The 23,904-nt window shown below is 45.6% G+C and overlaps 1 protein-coding gene across 2 annotated transcripts in view; it reads left to right on the forward strand.

Annotated features, from left to right (window-relative positions):
• The first annotated feature begins 5,156 nt into the window (after window positions 1-5,156).
• The window catches only part of CUL5 (cullin 5), a 76,091-nt gene continuing 57,343 nt past the window's right edge, over window positions 5,157-23,904 (forward strand). For both annotated transcript variants that reach the window (XM_083169973.1, XM_083169974.1), the window contains exons 1-3: window positions 5,157-5,292; window positions 21,315-21,424; window positions 23,796-23,895. In XM_083169973.1, coding sequence (XP_083026099.1) covers window positions 5,269-5,292; window positions 21,315-21,424; window positions 23,796-23,895 — 234 coding nt within the window. In that variant the 5' untranslated portion in view covers window positions 5,157-5,268. The remainder of the gene's footprint in view (window positions 5,293-21,314; window positions 21,425-23,795; window positions 23,896-23,904) is intronic.

Here is a 23,904-nt window from a genome sequence, read left to right on the forward strand (position 1 = left end):
ATATCATGTCCCCAGTATTGTCAGTTACATATCATGTCCTCAGTAGTGCTGTTACAGATGTCCCCAGTAGTGTCAGTTACATATCATGTCCTCAGAAGTGCTGTTACAGATGTCCCCAGTAGTGTCAGTTACATATCATGTCCTCAGAAGTGCTGTTACAGATGTCCCCAGTATTGTCAGTTACATATCATGTCCTCAGTAGTGCTGTTACAGATGTCCCCAGTATTGTCAGTTACATATCATGTCCTCAGTAGTGCTGTTACCGATGTCCCCTGTAGTGTCAGTTACATGTCATGTCCTCAGAAGTGCTGTTACAGATGTCCCCAGTAGTGCCAGTTACATATCATGTCCTCAGTAGTGCCAATTACATATCATGTCCTCAGTAGTGCTGTTACAGATGTCCTCAGTAGTGCTAGTTACATATAATCTTCTCAGTAGTGCTTTTACAGATGTTCCCACTGGTGCCAGTTACATATGTCCTCAGTAGTGCTGTTACAGATGTCCTCATTAGTGCCAGTTACATATCATGTCCTCAGTAGTGCCAGTTACATATTATGTCCTCAGTAGTGTTGTTACAGATGTCCCCATTAGTGCCATTTACATATCATGTCCTCAGTAGTGCTGTTACAGATGTCCCCAGTAGTGCCAGTTACGTGTCCCCAGTAGTGCTGTTACAGATGTCCCCAGTAGTACTGTTACATATCATGTCCTCAGTAGCGCCAGTTACATATTATGTCCTCAGTAGTTTTGTTACAGATGTCCCCATTAGTGCCAGTTACATATCATGTCCTCAGTAGTGCCAGTTACATATTATGTCCTCAGTAGTGCTGTTACAGATGTCCCCAGTAGTGCCAGTTACATATCATGTCCTCAGTAGTGCTGTTACAGATGTCCCCAGTAGTGCCAGTTACATATCATGTCCTCAGTAGTTCTGTTACAGATGTCCTCATTAGTGCCAGTTACATATCATCTCCTCAGTAGTGCTTTTACAGATGTTCCCAGTAGTGCCAGTTACATATAATGTCCTCAGTAGTGCGGTTACAGATGTCCTCATTAGTGCCAGTTACATATCATGTCCTCAGTAGTGTTGTTACAGATGTCCCCATTAGTGCCATTTACATATCATGTCCTCAGTAGTGATGTTACAGATGTCCCCAGTAGTGCCAGTTACATATCGTGTCCCCAGTAGTGCTGTTACATATCATGTCCTCAGTAGTGCCAGTTACATATTATGTCCTCAGTAGTGTTATTACAGATGTCCCCATTAGTGCCAGTTACATATCGTGTCCCCAGTAGTGCTGTTACAGATGTCCCCAGTAGTGCCAGTTACATATCATGTCCCCAGTAGTGCTGTTACAGATGTCCCCAGTAGTGCTAGTTACATATCATGTCCTCAGTAGTGCTGTTACAGATGTCCCCAGTAGTGCCAGTTACATATTATGTCCTCAGTAGTGCTGTTACAGATGTCCCCAGTAGTGCCAGTTACATATTATGTCCTCAGTAGTGCTGTTACAGATGTCCCCAGTAACGCTTTTAGCAAGAATTTTTTTGTTTCACTTTTTGGAATGTATGGTTTTCAGAATAATAATAAACAGATAATTGGATAAGGGATACTCTAACTGCAATACCAAACAGTAATGGTTCCCACACATGGAGTGATTTGGGGTCATTTTCTAAGCGATCTGACTAGATTGCATAGAAAATTACCCAAAATCCCTCTGTGTGTAAGGGCCAAGCATCACTTTCGCCTGCCTAGAGTTATACTTCTTCAATGTAAGTCTAGTTAAATCGGCAGTGTTCTCACTAGAGAACACAGGCCCTGCCAAATCACTCAGTACACATTGCTGGTGCATAGCTGGTCATCGCAGTGTGCTGAGCGATCTTGCTGAGGGATTTAGCATCGCTCAGATCGCTGGCACACGTCGCTATGTGTGTAGGACCCTTCAGAGGTAGAAATCATGTGAAGATGTATCCTCTGTGTCGACAATTGGGGGGGGTATTGGAAAACCCCATGTTGACCTTTTGACTGTCAACCTTGTGCATGTCGACCTAATGTCCCTGCCGAGCTAACCCCATGTCGACCTTCAGTCATGTCAACCCTATGACCCATACCCGCATCACCAAACAGGGGTGAGATTTAATAGGATGAGAGATTCAGAAAGTGAGAGATTTGGTAAGAAATCTCCAGGTTTTTTTTAAAGCAGCAATCATTTACACTGCAAAACCAAACTGGTTTGCAGTGTAAATGATTGCCGCTTTAACACAACTGGAGTTTTCTTACCAAATCTCTCACTCTCTAATTTTCTCATCCTATGAAATCTCACCCCAGATTTCTATAATTGTATTTATCAAGTGTATTTGTTTCATAATCTGATGTTCCAACAGCAGCACTCGCATATTTATAATGGGTGTAGTGTACACAGGCCCTGTAAATCCAGGGAGGGCCTACACACTGCCCCATTTCTTGAACACTTACACCTCCAAAGTCTCATGTTGATGGCAGACCTTTTACCAGTGTTTTCAGCATGCGCATCATAAAGTTGACATCTCTGCATGCACATTAGTAGCTGAGGCCTCTGTTGCTTATACCCCTTTTACACCGCCGAAAAATCCGGGTCAGCGGCGGGTCAGACCCGGATCACCGGCGGTGTAAATGGGGTCGACCCGTGTCCATTTACACGGGACCTCTACCCAGGTCCTGACCTGGGTGGAACACGGCTAGGACCCGTGTAGAGGCCGGTGTAAATGGTCCCAGCACGGGTCGGGACATCCAGTGCGCTCTCCTCACACCCCCCTGCTGCTGACTGCCGCAGCCTGTACCTCTCAGAGCCGGCCGAGGTTCCGCTTTGCGCTGGTGTGATCGGAGCTCCTTCAGCGGCAGGAGCTGACAGCGGCGGCGGGAGCATATCAGGCTCTGCGCTGCCTCTGTAAAGTCAGCTGCAGCCACCCGCCACAAGGACCCCTATGCAGCCCGAAGTGTCATCTCTCCAGCACATGCACGCTGAAGGGTGGACATAGAACCCAGACAAGACTAGCAGCTGCAAGTCACATATTCTCAGGCACTGCAGCTGCTGCCCCCAGACAAAGGGTTGTGAGTGTGGGCCTGCCGGTGGGAATGCTGGGCAATGTAGTCTTAAACCCTACAATTTTATCTATCGCTCTGGGACTCGGCAGGTATGCTGGGACTAGTGGTCCGAAAACAGCAAATGGGATACGGTCCTGTATTAAAGTAAATATGTGTGTGTATAGAATATATATATATATAGACTCCTCTATTCGGTTAACCTTTATTGAATGTACAGTTTCCTTTTGCAGTGTGCAGTATATAATAAATGATATCCACAAGGAAAATCAGGGCTGACCCAGGTTCAGTGTAAATGACACAGACCTGGGTCCGACCTGGGTCGAAGTGCTGTGTAAACGGAGTATGGACCTGGGTCCGACCCTGGAAAAGCCTGTGTTCAAAGACCAGGGTCGGACCAGGGATTTTGGTGTAAAAGGGGTATTAGATTCTACCGCCATCCGAGCAGGGGCCTGCCTGTGGGACTGGACTGCAGCTTATGCATAATATTACAAATTGCTGCTATAAACGAATAGCAGAACTCTGCAGAAAGCTAGCTATCGCTGCAGTTCACAGTCCCCATTATTATCAATGGGGACTATGATCTGACACCTATATAACAAATTCCAAAGAGCAAAGCTTTACTGAGTTTGCACCATCTTCAGCTAGTATAAATCGCTTTATGCCTATAGAGGCTTCCTCGCAATAAAGATAGTACTTGTGGCCGTGTGTTTAGCCCACATTTAAAAATATCGAGAGAGAGAGATGCAGCAGCCTGCTCATATAGCCTAGCACAGTGGTTCTCAAACTGTGTGCCGTGGCATCCTGGGGTGCCTCAGGTTGGTGGTCCAGGACCAACTCAAATTATGGGTGTGGTATGAATGGGCGACGGTCAGGATCCCGACGGTCAGTATATCAATATCAGAATCCTAACCGCCCATACGGGACCAACACAAAAAGCCCCTTGCGGGCTTGGTGGCTCCCAAAGGTTCTAGTCTCCGTCGTTAGGGTCCATGATTACATCATTTTAATATTATTTTTTTAAATGAAATGTTGTCAATAAGAAACTTTTGGTCTAGTGATGCCGTGAAACAAAAACTGATTCGCTAGGGTGCTGTGGTTCATAAATATTTGGGAACCACTTGCCTAGCATATAGGATTTCTGGAGAGCATATGGATACATCAGATAGCCTGGCTTCTACCATAAGGGATGAGATAATTCTCACAGGTTGTAACATTTAGTCCTTACATTTTCCAGCAGAGCTGTAACTAAACATTTTGTGCCATGTTCAGGAAAGAAAACATGGGTCCACTGCCGCCCGCTCCATTGGCACATGTCCACAAAAAAAGGGTGCATAACAATATACAATAGTGCCTCTTATTTACATTCTACCCACAGTAGTACCCATTATACACAATAGGCCAAATAGTAGTGCCCCTTATTCAAGTTACAACACTCAGTAGTGCACCCAATTCAAATACCACATTATAGTGCCTCTTATTTACCTTGCACTAATACCCCTTATACACATTACACTATGTCTGTCTTAACAGCATTACAGGTCCTGGGCAAAGCAATGTGCTGGGGCCCCTACATAGTCATTCATAGGAAAGCAATTTAAAAAAAATTATAAAATGCCCTTCCTGCAATCCAGTGACATCTCTCCACATACTGTACTTCCATACAGTGAAGAGCTGTAAGCACTCTGGTTAGTGGATAGATCGGTACTTTTGTAAACCACACAGAGCCTTGGACAATTCAGTCACACAGGGCATTTTCTCCCTCATGGAGAGGGTCCGGTAGGCAAGTATTATTCTATCCCCGTCCCCCATACACACTACAGAGAGCCGGGGAAAGCTACATCACACAGGGCGTCCCAACTATCCCCGTCCTTCCCATGCATACACTGTACAGAGAAATTCAGCCTCTTGGCTTCACAGGGGTCAGGCGCCCCATGTACACAACACAAGCCGGCAACAGAGCTGACGTCATTCGCCGTGCATTACGCGCCCCGCCTTCGACCTAAGGTCTACCCAATGGGGAGCCGGGGTGCGCGCCGCCCCACTAACGCCGCCGCTGCCGCGAGCCCGGCTCTGCCGCGGATCATGTGACCCGACACGCGCCGGCAGCGGCAGCAGCAGCAGCAGCAGCAGCAGCAGGAGTTGCAGATCTCGCGGGATCCGGCGGGAGGACAAGTTGAGGGAACATGGCGACGTCTCATCTCTTAAAGGTAAGGAGCCCTCTTTTCCCCTCCCTCCTACCCCCAGTCTCAGCAGCCGGGGCCGTCCACCCTGCACCGCTCCCCCCTTAGTGCACGATCTCTCCGTGCTGTAATATCAGTCACCTATGATATCAGTGCCGGTCCGGACCGACCCCAAGCTCCACACAGACCCCCCTGTCACTGGGGCTGCCTGTCACTCAGGGTCCGGCCGCTGTGGGGGGTTGGTCATGTAGGTGGCCCTGTCACTGGGGCTGAGAAACCTCTGTTATACTGCCCCTCGTCTCTGTCATCATCACACCAACAGCCACATCTATCACCGGCATATACATGGAACACAGACCTGTGTGTGTGTGTACATATATCTATCTGTGTGTGTGTGTGTGTGTGTGTGTGTGTGTGTGTGTGTATATATATATATATATATATATATATATATATATATATATATATATATATATATATATATTAGTGTGTCCTATGACAGATAATAGATTATTGTAGTAATAGAGCACCAGGCAGGACATCAGTATGGTATATTAATAATGGGTGACAGAAGGCTGCACTTGGATCTGACATGGACCTTGATATGAATTATCCTGGAGTTATTGTGGATTGGTTATTGGTGGTCAGGAAATGTTAGGGCTGTATGGTTATTCTACTCTTATTGTTGAATCATGCCCCCAGAGTGTTATCCACTATGTTATGTGCTTTCTAAATATAGCCCACCAGAACCTTTTCCAGGGTTTATCTGGAGCTGGGGCCGAAGCTCCGCTACATTTGTCCCAGAGTATGTATAACTCTGAGTGTATGTACAGTTTGTTTTATAAACATGTTTATTTGCAGGGCTAGGTTCAGCAACATGCAGTGGTCCAGCTGCTGTGGATCTATACATTCCAGCATGCCCTGCTGCTCTTTTAACATTCCTTATAACAATGGTGTAGCAGAGCATGCTGGTATCTGTTGTTCCACAGCAGTTGGGGTGCCACAACATTGCCCAGTGCTATGCTAGAGTATGTATAGTGTAATGAATTGTGTATATATGTTATACTATGAAATCCCCAAAGACTTCGGCATTTTTATTTTGGTACTGAATGGTAAATGTGCCACTTTGAGTGTGTAATAAATGTTGCTCATGTGTGGGGTGTTATTGGGGTGTTCTTATACATCAATAACAATTGGCTTGCCCAATTGTTATTGATGTATAATAACACCCCAACCGCACCCACAAGGACAAAGGGCCTGATTCAGACCTTTTCACAGCCTAGCGAACAGGGAAACACCACCTGAATCCCGGCGCTAGCATCCCCTCGCACGCAGCTGAACGGGAGAGAAATCATTGGATGGTCGCACACCATCGAATGATTTCTCTCCCCTATAATGATAATTCAGTCTAAATTGACCTTAATTCCGGCAGATCTTCAAAAAGGGGGCGGGTGCTGATGTCATGTGACGTCAGCCGCCCACCCTAAGTGGGCATCGCCATGCCTGTATGAGAAGCATCTTTATGGCGACGCCTATAAAACGCTGGGCGTTCCCCTGCTCCCTCTCCCACTCCGCCCCTCCTGGAGTGAATGGCTTGGTGTTGGTGAAGCTCGCCGAAGCGGTTTGCTCTGGGGTTTGCGCATGCACATATTCACGCATGCACATGTGGAAACCCCCCACCATCAAACACGGGGCCGAATTGGGACCCGGTCTTACAGGTCTGAATCGGCCCCAAAGAGCAATGCTGCACTACTGTAATTTGTTGCAATCCGCTCTGCAGCCTTAAAATTACTTGTTTGGTACTTTCTATCTCCAATTTCTTTAACCACTTTGGTGGTATGCCCGTAAATTTTCCGGGCTTAGCTGCGCTGCCGCAACGGGCTGTCCTGGAAAATTTCCGGGCATACCACCAGTATGTAGGTGTGCACCAGTGGTGACTTCAGCTGTGCACCACTGGCGCATCACCTCTAAGGGCACCGCCCCCCCCAGTCATCGCTCCACCCTCCTTTTGATCCCCTCTGCTCCGTCCATCGTACACCGGAGCTCCTTTGCCGCTGCCACCATCATACGCTGCAGTGAGCAGGCGCCGGCAGCATGCCCCGCTCAGGAAACTTCGGGGCTGCTCGGCCCGAAAATCCCTGAGCCTGCCGTATGGTCACTGCTGTGAATGGCGGCGGGGGCAGCCTAAGGGGAACAGCTAGCCCGCAAGGGGGGGTGATCCACATCCCCCACTTGTCGGGATTTTGACTGCCGGGATTTCGTAACAATCCCCCCAGAGTTTTGGCTGCTTAACTACATGGATATGCCTGTTACAAAAATCATTACTCCAACATCTGATGAATGCTCAAAGGGCGACCATGCTATTGGCAGCTGTCGACTCCTCCTCCTATCTCTCATTGTTTCCAAAGAATAGACCGATATATGTTAATGGAAGACATCAAAATTGCCTTCCTCCATATTTACCACTACCTGGTATGCATGGTTAAGCTTTAAAGAGAGCTTAAGCCCCATACACACGAGGGGAAGCTCTGCCGGCGGTGCCGCAGAGGTAATCAGCTGGTCACAGGAGCAAGCTCCTGCGACCAGCGATTAGAACGGGGCTGAAAACGAGAGCGCCTATCGCCGCCGTGTGTACACAGCTTCAGACTATGCTTTCTATACTACCTCATCTACCTCTGACTGTCTCGACCTCTTAGAAGACACACAGATTTTCTTTTGTTCTTTCTTGACTGTTTCTTTATCTTTTTATTTATGTTTTATTGATATTGTTTTTGTATTTGTGTATTGCTGTTGCAGCACAGTGAAATTTTAGGTACTTTTTTTGCGATGTTTTATGCCTGTGTGATAATATCGCATTTTTGGACTACTTTTATGTTTATCGTCTTTTGATATTCTTACTAGCGACTGTCTTGTCCCAGTTCAATTGTTTATAACAGATTGTATATTTGCTGTTTGTATCAATGAAAACTGATTGGGTGAAGATAGAAATACTGTAAAGAAAACTCAAACACAGAATGAGAGCAAAAAGGAAATGAGGGACAACAATAGGAAAAGAAGGAGATATATAAGTCAGGCAAGGCCATCAACCATAAGCTTGAGATTTCTGGCCAATATAGAAATACAAGGACAGCCACAGTATGTATGGCCAGAGAGAGAGACTGAGAGTATTAAATGCTGAGGGAGTGTGACTGAAGTTTGTGTGATCATTGTCATTAGGGCAGGGGTTCCCAAACTTTTTTATTTCACAGCACCTTAGTGTATCAGATTATTTGGCACAGCACCCCTAGGCCAAAAGAATCGTATTAAATTAAACGGTACTCTTTACCTAGATGGGCGCCCGCGATTGAAATCGCGGGCGTCGCGGGTAAATCGCGGGTACATAAAAATATGCGACCCGCGATGACCGCGATTTTCCCATAGGGAACAATGTTAAAAAGGTTGATTGATCGCGATTTGCATGTAAAATGCCTCAATGCCCGCGATTTGGCCATAGGAATCAATGTTAAATGGGCTACAGAGCCCAAATAGCCACAATTAACCCTCAAATGTCCACCCAAATTTTTAACGCCACCCCACGATCCACGCCAACCCGAAGCGTGGCGAGCGGCGGCGGTACGCGTCCTCCGACCTTTTCATGCCCTACTATCCACTAGGGCGTGGAGTGAGAATAGAATAGTGTGGCGAGCGCACCGAGCCCGAAGCGTGGCGAGCGCAGCGGATACCTTCACAGGTAGACGCGTCCCCTCGCGGGCTTCACAGGTATCCGCGTCGCCACAGACACCTGTGAAGCCCGCGAGGGGACGCGTATAACTGTGAAGGTATCCGCGTCCCCTCGCGGGGCTCGCTGCGCTCGCCACGCTTCGGGCTCGGTGGCTCGCTGCGCTCGCCACACTATTCTATTCTCACTCCACGCCCTAGTGGATAGTAGGGCATGAAAAGGTCGGAGGACGCGTACCGCCGACCCTCGCGGGCTCGCTGTGCTCGCCACGCTTCGGGTTGGAGTGGATCGTGGGGTGGCGTTAAAAATTTGGGGGGACATTTAAGGGTTAATTGTGCTTATTTGGCCTCTGTGGCCCATTTAACATTGATTCCTATGGCCAAATCGGGTCCATTGAGGCATTTAACAGTAAAATCGTGTCCATCGGGCCTTTTAACATTGATTCCTATGGCAAATCGGGAGCATCACATCGCGGGTACATTTATGGCCGGCCGCGACGCGACCGACACGATTTCCATGTTTAACATGGGTTTCAATGGGAAATCGCGGGCATCGCGTGGGTCGCGTCGCGGCCAGACATAAATGTACCCGCGATCACCACGACGGGCGCCCATCTAAGTAAAGAGTACCAATTAAACTAATTGTGGCCCTTATTCTGGTTCACTCGCAAAGGCAAATTCCTTCTCAAAAGGACAAAAACATGCGTACTGCAGGGGGGCAGGTGTAACGTGCAGAGAGAATTCGATTTTTGCAAGTTATTTTGTTTCTGTGCAGGGAAAATACTGACTGCTTTATTTTTAAATTATAATATAGATCTCACTTTGAAGTATAACCCCACTCAAATCTGACTCTCTGCACATGTTACATCTGCCCCACCTGCAGCGCACATGGTTTTGTCCATTTGAGTAGGAATTTGCCTTTGCGTGTGAACCAGAATAACCCCTTGTGTTTAGAGGTCAACCGTAGGTTCAGTTATTTGAGGAGGAACAGCAGGTCCACCAACCCAGGGCACACCTGCAAGTGCCTCAAGGCACCCCAGGGTGCCACGTCACACAGTTACGGAACCACTGTCCTATGGAGACATTAACCTTTAATAAAGAGGCTTATTCATGAAAGCTCGGGTACACTAGTTATTTGTGATGAGCAGGTCTGTGCGCGGGTTTACATGACTTGTAATCGCTGGACACTGATGAATCCTGCTACATTGGTAACATAATACCATAAGGTGCAGCCATCATTTGTAGTATGCTACAGTCTTCTCTTGTATGTGACGAATACCATTTATTTACGAGGATGGTAGTTACACGTTACCACAACTGGGAAATACACTAAAGGCCATGGGTCCTCAAACTGCGGCCCTCCAGATGTTGTGAAACTACAAATCCCAGCATGCCTTGCCACAGTTTTAACACTCCCTTATAGCAAAACTGTGGCAAGGCATGCTGGGATTTGTAGTTTCACAACACCTGGAGGGCCGCAGTTTGAGGACCCATGCTAAAGGCTGTTTAGAATTGCTATTGTGTAGCTATATTAAGGTGGGCGGCTTCTCTGAAGGGAGAAGTCACCTGCAATTTCCCTTGAACCGCCCGGGGCGAGCTGTGACAGCGGAGGGGGAGCGGCTGGTCCGGGGGTTAAACAGCACCGTTAAACATCACCGTTTAACCCCTTCGCCGGCCGCATTGAATACGGGCCGATGTATTGCATGCATTCATATCTATATTGCAGCACATGCGATCTTCAGGCACCGATGCAATGCTCACGGGACCCATGCATCACATCAGACCTGATTTCAAACACGTGCGATTTCATCCGATTTCTCGCCAGAATGAAAAGTGACCAAATTGCTGTGTAATCGTCCTAGTGTATGGACACCTTAACAGCCCGCACCTGTCACAACCCATACAATTCCTCTTTCCTGCTTTAAGCACACTCTGGTCTGTATTGCAGTACTGAAATACAGACTAAAGCGTGCTAGAAGCAACAGAGCCGAGATCAACAACCCAGGCAGCAAAGAGGAGTTGCATGGCTTGGGACAGGTACAGGGTGCTAGAATGAACACTACATATCCAGTCCAATTAACAAATGTAGGCACAGTATTTAGGAACATGGCGTGAACACATTGCGTGCTGCGCTTTCTTTTTACATGAAAGTTCACATACTGGTATTTAAAAATATAAATGCATTTGATTCACAAAATGTTAGGGATCAAGAATGAAACCTCTGTCTCTTAACACTTCATGGATTACAGGTACACATTGCAAATGTTGTGGTGGGTACACATTAGATAAATGCAAACAGTGTGATTATAGTCAACGATTTCCCTTGAACTCCACCGAAATCCAGGATTGCACACACACACTGTGCAATCATGCAAAAGATATAGTCAGTACACATCCGGGTGTATGCTGATGTTAACAATACATAAACACTTGCCGATGAGGGCGGAGCGGGCGCCATGCTGCAATCTGCGGCAGGGCCCTCCTTAATTAATGCATTCCGTATATGCACCGGCAGCGAACACACATCCGTGACTATGTTTAGTAAACACACTACATGATTTTTTTAAAGGATTTAGCTCAGAACGGTCCTTCGATGGGACTTCATGTGAACCCAGCTTCAATTCCCAATAATACTTTTCATTTGTTTTATCCCATATAGCAGTGATTCCCAAATGTTTTCGAATCACTTTACACTAGAGCATCACAAAGGTTTTTGTGGCACCCCTAGGCCAAATTTTTCTTTTTGATTAATTTTGAAAAAAATACTTCATTATATAAATTATGTTTATATGTTAACCTAATGCGGCATACACATAGGGTGGCTGAAGCCCCATGCTAAGCGATGTAGGTTAGCACAGATCGCGAGAACACTGGTGATGAATTAAAACTGTAAAACTGTTGATCCTTGTCACACCTGTACCATAAGCTGCCATGTCAGGGACCGTATTACAAGAACCTTGTGGATTTGCTTACTGGAGCTGTTGGCATCGGGAATGAACTTCCACGACGGGTGTTTGTCATGTGTCATGTCACATGAGTTCCAAATCTCCAGAAGTATTCAGGCTACTTATGACTGGAAGCTGTATAGGTGAAATGCAGAGCCGTGCCTAGAGCTGGAAATGTCTTATACCTCCACATTAATCAGGGACCTGACAACATCATTACGCTGGGTTCTGAGTACCTACAAATCTTCCTGAATAGTAACTAGCATAAGAACGTCTGATCTGGTCACTGGAGAATACTCTTTATGCTCTGCATAAACTCTGTGGCATTTTTGGACCTTTGGAAGTAATGAAGCTTACATCCGTCTTCTGATTTGCTCTATACTGATCACCTATAGGACTATCTGTCTCCATGGTATTACAGGAAGACCAACTGAGGGATAAAGGTCTGTAGCTCATATGGAACATGCCGTGGGTTGGTATTTATGCTTTTGCTTGGCTTGTTGTTAATGTTCGATAGCAGGTCCAATACAGTGAGCTATATTAATGTCATAACTGAAGCTCTTTTACTTAACCATGCCAACATCCAAGGGTTATACAGTTACAATAGAGCTCTCTTCTGGAGCCCATATTGGTGATCTATCACCCCCTGTATACAGAGCTTAAGGGGCAAGTCGGATCCGATTTCCCTTGAGCTCGCCTACGATGTGTCGCTGATGGCTGCACATACAGTTTAACTTATGTGCAGCACGTCCGACCTCTGACCCGATGTTTACGGGGCCGCACGTCAGGTAGGTGCGGATGTGAAACAAATGCTATTTCACCCTTGACCTGATCCATTACATTCTGGTGAAATCTGGCCAAACCGCGCTAGTGTATGGGGGTCATAACTCCTAGATCCTGGGAACCTCATTGTAAGGGCTAACGCCCATTTAAACAGTAATTGAATGGCCTGTGTGCTAAGGCCGAGTCTACCACCTTTTTTATATAGCGTTGCTGTATCTAATTGCATTCCCCTTCAGTGTAAATAAATACCCCTTTTAGACCGCAAATGCTGGGTGGCATCCGGGATTGGCACACGGGTCTGTCCCAGGAGCAACCCGGCTTTTGCGGCCTGAAAGCTCCACGTCCTACCTGGCTTATTGCCGGGTCGATGACATCACACGGGGTGGGGCTGAGTGGCGGCGCATCATCGGGGGCAGGGGAGGAGGCAGCGCTGCCTCCTATATACTGGGAACGGGGCCCGGTCGTTCGACCCAGGTTGCCAATTTACACTGCACCTTGGCACAGGTTTTGGTAAACGCAGGGTGCTAGAATAAACACTAGTAACTGGAAGATATGAACTGGTTCTCCTAATACAAGATGCATCTCCAGGGCCTTAGTGATTATTAATATCATTGTGATTATCAAAGTTTCTGTAGTTCCACTATTTTATATAGCTATACAATGAATATTTGTTATTCATATCAGTCCCTGTCCCTATGGAGTTTACATTCTAAATAACCACACACTCTACAGTTCATTTTGACACACACACACACACACACACACACACACACACACACACACACACACACACACACACACACACACACACACACACACACACACACACACACTACAATTCGTTTTGCCTTAACATAACATAGTAATATGCGCATTTATAGATGTTTTTTCGGTACTCTTTGGGCAGTATTCAATGAGAAAAGTTCTCTGTGTTTTGTGGAGAATTTGTGCTTTGTTCGCCTTGGACGGAGCATTTTGCTCTCCAAAAGCGAGCAACCCTATTCAATGTGAAATATTCTCCGTCTTTCTAAGTGATTTTCGCCATCTCTCTCTGTGTAGAAATTCTCCATCTTTTGATGGAGAGCTGGAAAGTGAACTTTTAAACTAAAAGGTTTTTTTTTTTAATTTTGGTGTCAAAAAATCAGGTTTTTTTTTCTGTGAAGGGGCATGTTATTTTTATTCATGTGCTTATAGCACATGAATATATATTTAATTTAAAAAATATATATTTTTTTTAATTTTTTTAAATTTTTTTTTTTTTTTACACAGTGCAGCCAGCAGGGGGCGTCGGAGCGCTCGAGCCGCTCATTAGATATTCATATATTCACTGCACCCGATCGTTAATATGCACGATCGGGTGCAGTGAATACTGGGTCCCCCGTTGGCTATAGGGGGGGGTGGCAGCCTGTGCTGCCTGGGTTCCGGAGAGCCCCCCTCCCCTCCACAGTCCTCTGGAGCAGCCAGGGAGACTTTAATCTCTCTGGCTGCTTCCGTGTCCCGGCTCCCTGAAAGCTCCCTGCCGCGGACGCTCGTCCGCTGCAGGGGTTAAGACTCGCCGCGAGTGGCGGCGAGTCTTCAAAACATTGAATAGTGGGAGCAGGAGGCTCCGGAACATGGAGAGTGCATGGAGAGCGGAATAAAACGCTCTCCATGCACGGAGAACTTTCACATTGAATACTGCCCACCTAGCACGGCGCCCACGATTTTGATTGTGGGCATCGCAGGTAAAAAAATCGCGGCCATTGAATGCACTAAAAATCGGGTGCGACGCGATGCCCGCGATTTCCCATAGGGAACCATGTTAAATTTCTCAATTGACCCGATTTTTCTGTTCAATGCCTCAATTGACACGATTTTTCCATAGGAAACAATGTTAAATGGCCCACAGAGGCCAAATAGCCACCCTGAAGTGTGAAATGGCCCCCACAATTGGTAACGCCACCCCACGATCAACGTCAACCCGAAGCGTGGCGAGCGCAGCGGTACGCGTCCTACGACCTTTTCATACCCCCACTATCCACGTCGGCGTGGAGTTGAGAATAGAATAGTGTGGCGAGCGGACGCGGATACCTTCACAGGTAAACGCGTCCCTTCGCGGGCTTCACAGGTATCCGCGTCCCCTCGCAGGGCTCGCTGCGCTCGCCACGCTTCGGGCTCGGTGGCTCGCTCCGCTCGCCACACTATTCTATTCTCAACTCCACGCCGACGTGGATAGTGGGGGTATGAAAAGGTTGTAGGACGCGTACCGCCGCCCCTCGCGGGCTCGCTGCGCTCACCACGCTTCGGGTTCACGTTGATCGTGGGGTGGCGTTAACAATTGTGGGGGCCATTTCACACTTCAGGGTGGGTATTTGGCCACGATAACAATTGTGGGGGCCATTTCACACTTCAGGGTGGGTATTTGGCTCAATTGACACGATGGAAAAATCGTGTCAATTGAGGCATTGAACAGTAAAATCGGGTCAATTGAGAAATGTAACATTGTTCCCTATGGGAAATCGCTGGCATCGTGTCGGCCGCGTCGCACTCGATTTTTTTTTTTAGTGCATTCAATGGCCGCGATGACCACGATGGGCGCCGTGCTAGGTAAAGAGTACCGTTTTTTCTATTTCATTATCTTTATGGCCTCTACTTTTTTCCTTCCTCACATCTTTTAACACCCCTATATGCAGGTGGGGTGTGCATTAATAGATTCAAAATGTCTAGATAGACCATAATCAGGTCGACACCAGTACTTGAGGTGAAAAGGTTGACCTGAATATTGGTCAACACTTTTTTCTTACTTTTGTTTTGGTAATTTTGTCCCAAATATGGTTTATTTCCGGTTATCTGCCCACCATCCATGTAAACTTGTACCCTGGATGGCTGGCTTGGCTTTCCATACTTCAGGCATTGTTACTATTCCCGACCTATGTTCACGTGACTAGTAAATAAAGCAGATCCTAAATTTGGGTCAAATTAAACAAAAAATGTTAATCATTTGTGTGTCAACAACTTTCTTGTTGACCTATTGACCCTAATGTCTGTTTTAATAATCCAGATACCATACAAATGTTATTTTCACTGAGAAAGTATTGTGTTTCTGCCTAGAGTTTGGGTTTACATGGTTTAAATATTGGCATTTATATCTGCATAATGTAGATGTCGACATTGGGCCTTATTCTAGTTCACTCTTTCTGACAAAATCCTTCTTAGATGGACACAACCATGTGCACTGCATGGGGGCAGATGTAAAATGTGCAGAGAGAATTAGATTTGGGTGAGTTATTTTGTTTCTGTGCAGGGTAAATACTGACTGCTTTATTTTTACACTGCAATATAGATCTCACTTTTAAGTAAAACCCCACCCAAATCTAATTCTCTCTGCACAAGTTACATCTGCCCCACCTGCAGTGCACATGGTTTTGTCCATCTAAGAAGGATTTTTTTCAGAAAGAGTGAACTAGAATAAGGCCCATTATGCAGATGTTTACATGTTTGATGCCGTGAAAATAACACTGTTATGGTTACATGAAAGATGGTAACGATGTCAACATTTCTGAATGTGTCAGCAAGTTGACACCATGAATGTCAGCATGGCCACAGTTGTCCTTATATAACAAACCCTGATTGTTTAGTGCAGATAAGTGGCAGGTTTACACATAGGTTTGTATATGTGTGGAAAGAGGGCAAGAGTTGCCATTTACCTGTTGTCTTTAGTAGAAATTGGCACAGAATTTACTGAAATACATTATTAATATACATATAGGGGCTAATTCATGTGTAATCTACCACCTTTATGCTGATGATACCCTAATCTATCTCTCCTCCCCCGACCTATCCCCATCACTCCTGTCCAAGGTCTCCGAATGCCTCACGGCCATCTCAGCCTGGATGACCCAACGCTTCCTGAAACTAAACATGGCTAAAACTGAACTTCTAATCTTCCATCCCCCGAACATCCCCTCTTCTCCCACTATCTCCATCAGCATTGGTGAAACCGAGATCACCTCCACTGACCAAACGCGCTGCCTCGGTGTCATCATTGACTCCTCCCTCTCTTTCATCCCCCACATTCGTGCTCTGTCACAGTCTTGCCGCTTTCACCTACGCAACATCTCACGCATCAGACCATTCCTCTCCACTGACGCGACCAAAATTCTCATTCACTCTCTTGTCATCTCCCACCTTGACTACTGCAACATCCTTCTCTCTGGGCTACCTCTCGCCCGCCTCGCACCTCTCCAAACCATTCTTAACGCTGCTGCTAGGCTCATCTTCCTCTCCCGCCGCTCTACCTCTGCCTCCCCCCTCTGTCTATCTCTTCACTGGCTCCCCATTCCTTTCCGAGTTCTCTTTAAACTCCTCACCACCACCTACAAGGCTCTCTCCTCCTTCACCTCTCCTTACCTCTCTTCACTGATCTCTATCCACACTCCCTCCCGTCCTCTTCGCTCCATCGCTGACTGCCGACTGACCTCTCACCTAATCACCTCCTCCCACTCCCGTGTCCAAGACTTCTCTCGCGCTGCCCCCCTGCACTGGAACAACCTCCCGCCACCCATCAGGCTTTCTGATTCCCTTACCTCCTTCAAGCGCTCCCTCAAAACCCACTTTTTTCGACTAGCCTATCCCTCCTCCTGACCTCTTTTGATCCTCCTATCCTGCCTCCGTTCCCCTCCGTTCCTACTTATCCTGTTGTTTTTCGTTCGTTCGTTCGTCCACCCACCTATTTTTAGTATGTTAACTCTTATGAGTAGGGTCCTCCTTCCTCATGTACTCACCCTACCTCATTACCTCACCTGTGCTCCTGTCCTGTTCTTCCCTTCCTCTACTTCATCTTCAGTCTCCTCGACAATTTTGACACCTACTTCTGAACTGATGCTGATTTTATTTCTACCAGCTATACCCCTATTTATACTGTATTTTTCAACACACCCTGTACGTTACCTTGTCATTTGTTTTTTGTTTGGTATGTACGGCGCTGCGGACACTTTGCAGCACCTTATAAATAAACGTACTACTACTAATCTAATTCCATTACTTTTTTTTTAACCGTATACTTTTATATTGAATTTACCACTTTTTTAATACTGCAAAATTTTGTGGGACCCTGCAAGTGGGAAAGCCCAGCCCCTTGCTAGGCCGCCGGGAGTTGCAGTTTGAAGAAGTTTTGTAGCTCATAGTGAATTAGCCCTCACCAATAGATAAATATTACAGGAAAGCTGCACAAAAAATGATTTGTTTGCCTTTAAAATGGCTATTTCTGTGTGCTCCACTATGTGACTACAGATGCGGGTTCCATGTCAACATGAGATTAAATCATTTCCCATATCCTTCAGATATTTTTAGCTAAGCCGGGCAAACAAAAATGATTTATTAAAATCAGTGTGAAATCTAGTACATACTGTTGTGTTTGCTGTATCCTAATCTAAACTGCATAGTAGAGATGTTGTTCATAATACCCGATCTCACTTACAGAACGCAAATACAGATGTGTCCTCATACACTGCGTATTCCGTCACGCCGAGCTGCCCCCCTCGGATGTCTCAGCCGCGCTGCTTACCCACTCTAAATGTTTCTTATTCACACAAATAAAATAACTGGAAGCGACAAAACTACTTTGCTGGATTAAATGTATCAATCTGTGTGTGAAGGAGTCTGAATGTGTATAGGATGTTCACTGCAGCGGCCAAAGCAGTTTCTCAGGCAAGTTCCATTAGCCAATCAGCTTCTGTCATTTGAAAAAGTGACAGGAGCGGATTGGCTGGAGCAGCAAAAATATCACTCTCTGGGGCAGATGTATTGATAACAAGAGATAAATCCAAGGGTGATAAAGGAGAGATAAACGTCCAGCCAATCACCTGCTAACTGCCATGCTACAGGCTGTGTTTGAAAAAAAAGTCAGTAAGGAGCTGATTGGCTGGACGTTTATCTCTCCTTATCACCCTTGTATTTATCTCTTGTTAAGGCTTAATACATCTGCCCCATTGTTTTATCTACTTCTGTGACTGGTATGTGAATGGTACTCTGCTACTAAAGCTGCTCAGATGAGCTGGGCATCTTGTGCTGTATACTATAGGTGTGTGAGGACATATCTGTGTGTGGTGTGTGCGGACATACAGTATCTGAATCTATACTATACCACTTGGTGTATATGATGGTAGGCTGGCCATTAACACCCCTTCACTGGTAATCCCGAGAATTTTCCGGGCTATGCCTTAATGCCCAGACTGGCAAACCCAGAAAATTCTTGGGATTGCCAGTGTTTAGTGCCGCTTCACCCCGCCCAACCCGACATAGTGTTCAGCGGCGCTGCCCAGACCCTACAAACAGCATGGTGTTTTTTTTTTAGGTAGCGCTCCCCTAAAAAACACACCCAGTGGGTAGCGCTACCTTAAAAAACCCACACCACTGAAGGGGTTTAAGGCACTTTCTTTATCCATTTGTAGGGTTCCTTTTGTTTGTTTTTATATGCTGATTTTTGCTTTTCAGTAGCAAGTCTGTACTGGTTTGTGGTGGTTTCTTTTTGTCAATTGGGAATCTTGGGAGGAGGGTCAGGGCAGGTGGAGTGGGGTGACAGGGAAAGCAGTGGCAAAACACTTGTGTGTCTGGAAGATTGAGTATAAATTCTATTAGGTGGGTGCACTTGTAAAGTGACACCATCTGCGAGCTTGGGCCTTGGGGGTGAGTTTATTTATTTATAGAAGAGTACATGGCTGCACTGCAGGGCTATTTGCAGGGCCTGTCTGGTATCTATTTTGGACACACGACAGGAAAACATAAAATATATAGTAGAAATGCATTATCTTTGAGTAAAACAGCGGCACCGCAATTTATGACGATTAGTTTTTCCCAAATAAAATATTGATAGAGCCAAGTAAATATTCTGCCATTTAGTTATATGATTTTTTTTCACGGTTACTGTCAAGTGTCATTCCTGTGAACAGACATAGCTACAGTATACAGGGGAATCTCTTATATATATTTGGCTACATCTGTCACTCAAAGTGTGTGAGTGTGTGTGTAATGCTGGGTGGAGCCTCTGACTCACAGGACAGAGAACCAGCCCAGTGAGCCCACAGTGCCGGACACCCTCTGCCTCCCCACGTTGCCCAGGAACCTACTCCACAGCCACCAGGTGAGCGCCTCGCAACGCGCCCCCCCCCCACGACCCCACCTCCCGCTATTCGATGGCTATGATCGACAATGAAAAAGGTTGACATGAGTTTTTGAAGATTTATTTTTCAATTTTTGAATGTTTTCATATTCATTCTTATGTGTCGACATGGACACCAATGAAGTGCCACACTTATGTCAACATTTACATGTGTTGACCTTTATGTGTTTATTTTTTCTTGTGGCGATTCGTGGCACACCCCCCCCTGCCGCGATTCGCGGCACTCCCCCACCCCGTGACCCCCCCTCCCGCAATTCGTGGAAACCCCCCCCCCCCGCTACCTTCCACGATTCGTGGCAACCCCCGCGCCCTGCCCCTCCCGCGATTCGCGGACACCCCCCACGCCGCGATTCACTGCAACCCCAGGATTGAATGGCACAAGCAAAACACTGACATAGCTATGGTCGACAATGAAAAAGGTTGACATGAGTTTTTGAAGATTTATTTTTCATTTTTTGAATGTTTTCATATTCATTCTCATGTGTCGACATGGACACCAATGAAGTGCCACACTTATGTCAACATTTACATGTGTTGACCTTTATGTGTCTATTTTTCTTGTGGCGATTCGCGGCACCCCCCACCCGTGACCCCCCCTCCCACAATTCGCGGCAACCCACCACGCCTCCCGCGATTCGCTGTTATCACACACATAACTGATCGCAATGGTAAGTGTCCATTGATACAGGAAAAGTAGAATGTTGTGGCTATGGTCAACACAAGCATTAAGTCGACAATGGACAGAAAAAAGGTCAAAATTCGTTTTTCACTTTTTTTTTTGTTTCGAATGTTGACATAGTTGCCATGATTTGGGCACACTATTGTATTCTCCCTCCACGCCCTAGTGGATGGTATGGCATGAAATACCTCCTTTCGGCGCGTCGACTCCAAAAAAGCGTAAAAATGTCATGTCGATCTTTTGACTGTCAACCTTGCTATTGTCGACCTAATGCTTGTGCCATGTGGACCTCAGTGGTTGACACATTGCATGTCGAGCTAATGACTGCATACCGCAGAGAGCAAGCATTCCAGTGAGATGGCGAAATGCGTTGGGTTTTATTGTTGTTTTTTTTTTATTGTTTTTTTTATTATTATTTTTTATTATGTGGGAGCCTTGTCTTTTAAGGAATATTCAATATTTCTATATGCTTTACCTTTACCTTTAGATGTGTGCATCATCTTGTCTCTCTATTCTGAGAAGCAGAAGGAATGGCTAAGTACACAACAATACAATGCCATCATTGTACATGATTAATAATAATTGGTACCGATACCTCGCGGTGGGAATAATGGATGCGCTATACAGTGATAGCCCGGATAAAGGGGCAGCTGATCCAGGGAAGCGCACACACACTTACCGATCCGCCACTCGTTGTGTCGTCCTGTCATCACCGCTGTGGCGGCATTTTTTATTTGCTAATAGAACTGTGTTTACTTTATTGCAGAATAAAGGTTCCCTTCAGTTTGAAGACAAATGGGATTTCATGAGACCGATCGTGCTGAAGCTTTTACGCCAGGAGTCCGTCACAAAGCAGCAGTGGTTCGATCTGTTCTCGTAAGTTGATGATGGTTTCAAAATGTGTCCATGGGAAGAAGATTATTATTTTTTATTTTTTTTAGAAAAGGAAGCTACTTTAAAGGATGCTTCTTGCACACTTTCCATTACATACCATGCATGTTTGTATTGTAAAATGCTGTCCTCAAGACACCCCAACTGTCCAGGTTTTATGTATATCCATGGCTCAGCACAGATGTCACCTGTGACCAAGCCTGGACATACTTAAAACCGGGACCGTGTTTGTGCCTTAAGGACCGTTTCTTTAGAACCTCTGTTGTAAAGGAAATATTAAGTTATTCCTTACAAAAGCTATTTTATATACTTGGGTTCATGATGTTTAAAGTGTCTGATTTGGCTCTGAGCTTAAATACTAGAGGTTTGCACACACTAGCGATTATCGTTACCTATATGCGCAATAACGATATTGTTAATGATTTTTTTCGTGCATATCCGATAGTGTGTAGGCACTATATTGTTAATGATGCGCTCTCTCGCGAATCATTATCAAACACCCCTCCTATTTCTAATGGACAACATGATGTGCACTGCAGGTGGGGCAGATGTAACATGTGCAGAGAGAGTTAGATTTGGGTTTAGTGTGTTCAAACTAAAATCTAAACTGCACTGTAAAAATAAATCAGCCAATAATAACTATGCACAAAACAAAATAACTCGCCCAACTCTAACTCCCTCTCTGCACATGTTACATCTGACCCACCTGCCGTGCAGCATGGTTTTGTCCATTAGAGAAAAACTTTGCGATCCAGTCTGAATTATGCCCTATATGGCTAATGACAGCATGCTCCTGGATGTGACCACTGAACGGTATTGTTTAATGTGAATGCACTATATAGTTTATCCAGGAGTACCAGCAAAAGTGTTGGCTATATCGTGCCGTTTGGCCTTTTGGCTAATATGTACACAGCTTTAGTTGTCATCTGCTTGTCCATTGTCCCCCACCTTAGGATTTAGTAGGGATAGACAGAACAGGTTGTTAGTGGCAGCTACCTGTCCATATAAGGGATTGCCAGTGAGGGCTGAGCTGCATGTGACAGGGTAACTTTTAGTGATACGGTCATTGAAGTATATTGGACTGCTCATTACTGTGTTACACAGGAGATTGGTGAATGCCCTTGAAGCCTTAGTGCTTGGGGGTTTGATCAGACTAAAGGAAGGCCGTACCACTGGTAAATTTATTTGTGTTGCATTTCGCCTTTAGTTATAAATACAGATAATTAACAAGGGTATAGATGTATGAAGCAGTGATAAGGGAGGAGAAGTGAGCCAGCGGAGAAGTGGCCCATGGCAACCAATCAGCACTGAAGTAACATCTGTAATTTGCATAATATAAAAATATACAAAGCAACTGATTGGTTGCCATGGACCACTTCTCCTCACTTATCACTGCTGCATACATCTACTCCAAACGCCTTATGCACAAAGGTGTTTTTTTTTTTTTGTTAGGTGTTTTTTTTCCTTTTTGTTTGTGCCCCTCTTTCCTTTTAACATAGAATGTGATGGCAGATAAGACCCACTTGGCCCATCTAGTCTGCCCCTTTTTTAAACGTGTTCCCTCAAACCATATTTAATCCTTATTTCTTTGTAAGGATATCAATATTCCTATCCCAAGCATGTATAAATTGTTCTACTGTATTTGCGTCTACCACCTCTGATGGGAGGCTATTCCACTTATCCACTACTCTTTCTGTGAAGTAATTCTTCCTCAGATCTCCCCTGAATCTTCCTCCCTCTAGTGTCAGTGCATGTCCTCGTGTTCTGTTGCTCCTCTTCCTGTGAAGAATGTCTCCCACCTGTACCTTGTTAAAGCCCTTGATATATTTGAAAGTTTCTATCATGTCCCCCTTTCCTTTCTCTGCTATAAGCTATGCATATTAAGATCTTTTAGTCTTTCCTGGTACGTTTTGTGATATAGGCCATGCACCATTTTAGTTGCCCTTCTTTGTACAGTCTCTAATGTATTTATATCCATCTGGCGATATGGCCTCCAGAACTGAACACAATACTCTAGATGAGGCCGTACCAATGACCTATACAGTGGCATAATTACTTCTTTCTTTCTACTGCTGATACCTCTCCCTATGCAACCAAGCATCGGACTTACCTTCTTCATTGCTTTATTACATTGCCTACCTGCCTTGAAGTCCCCTGTGACACCCTCTCTTCCTCAGTAGTTTCCATTATAGTGCCATTTATACTATATTTAGTCTTTGGATTTTTGAGACCCAAGTGCATGATTTTGCATGCTCTTGACCATAGCCACTTATTACCTCAGCAACATCCTCATGCACTAAGTAGAAATTGTTCTTCTCACCTGATGTATTATATTGGACTTGGCCTTGTATTTTAGGGATGTGCACGCGGTTTGCCTATGGGACGACAAGGGTCCAGCAAAAATCCATCAGGCTCTGAAAGAGGACATTCTAGATTTCATCAAGCAAGCCCAGGCTGTGAGTGGT

This window comes from Crinia signifera, chromosome 2 (assembly GCF_055691185.1).
Source record: "Crinia signifera chromosome 2, ASM5569118v1, whole genome shotgun sequence".
In the NCBI taxonomy this organism is placed as follows: Eukaryota; Metazoa; Chordata; class Amphibia; order Anura; family Myobatrachidae; genus Crinia; species Crinia signifera.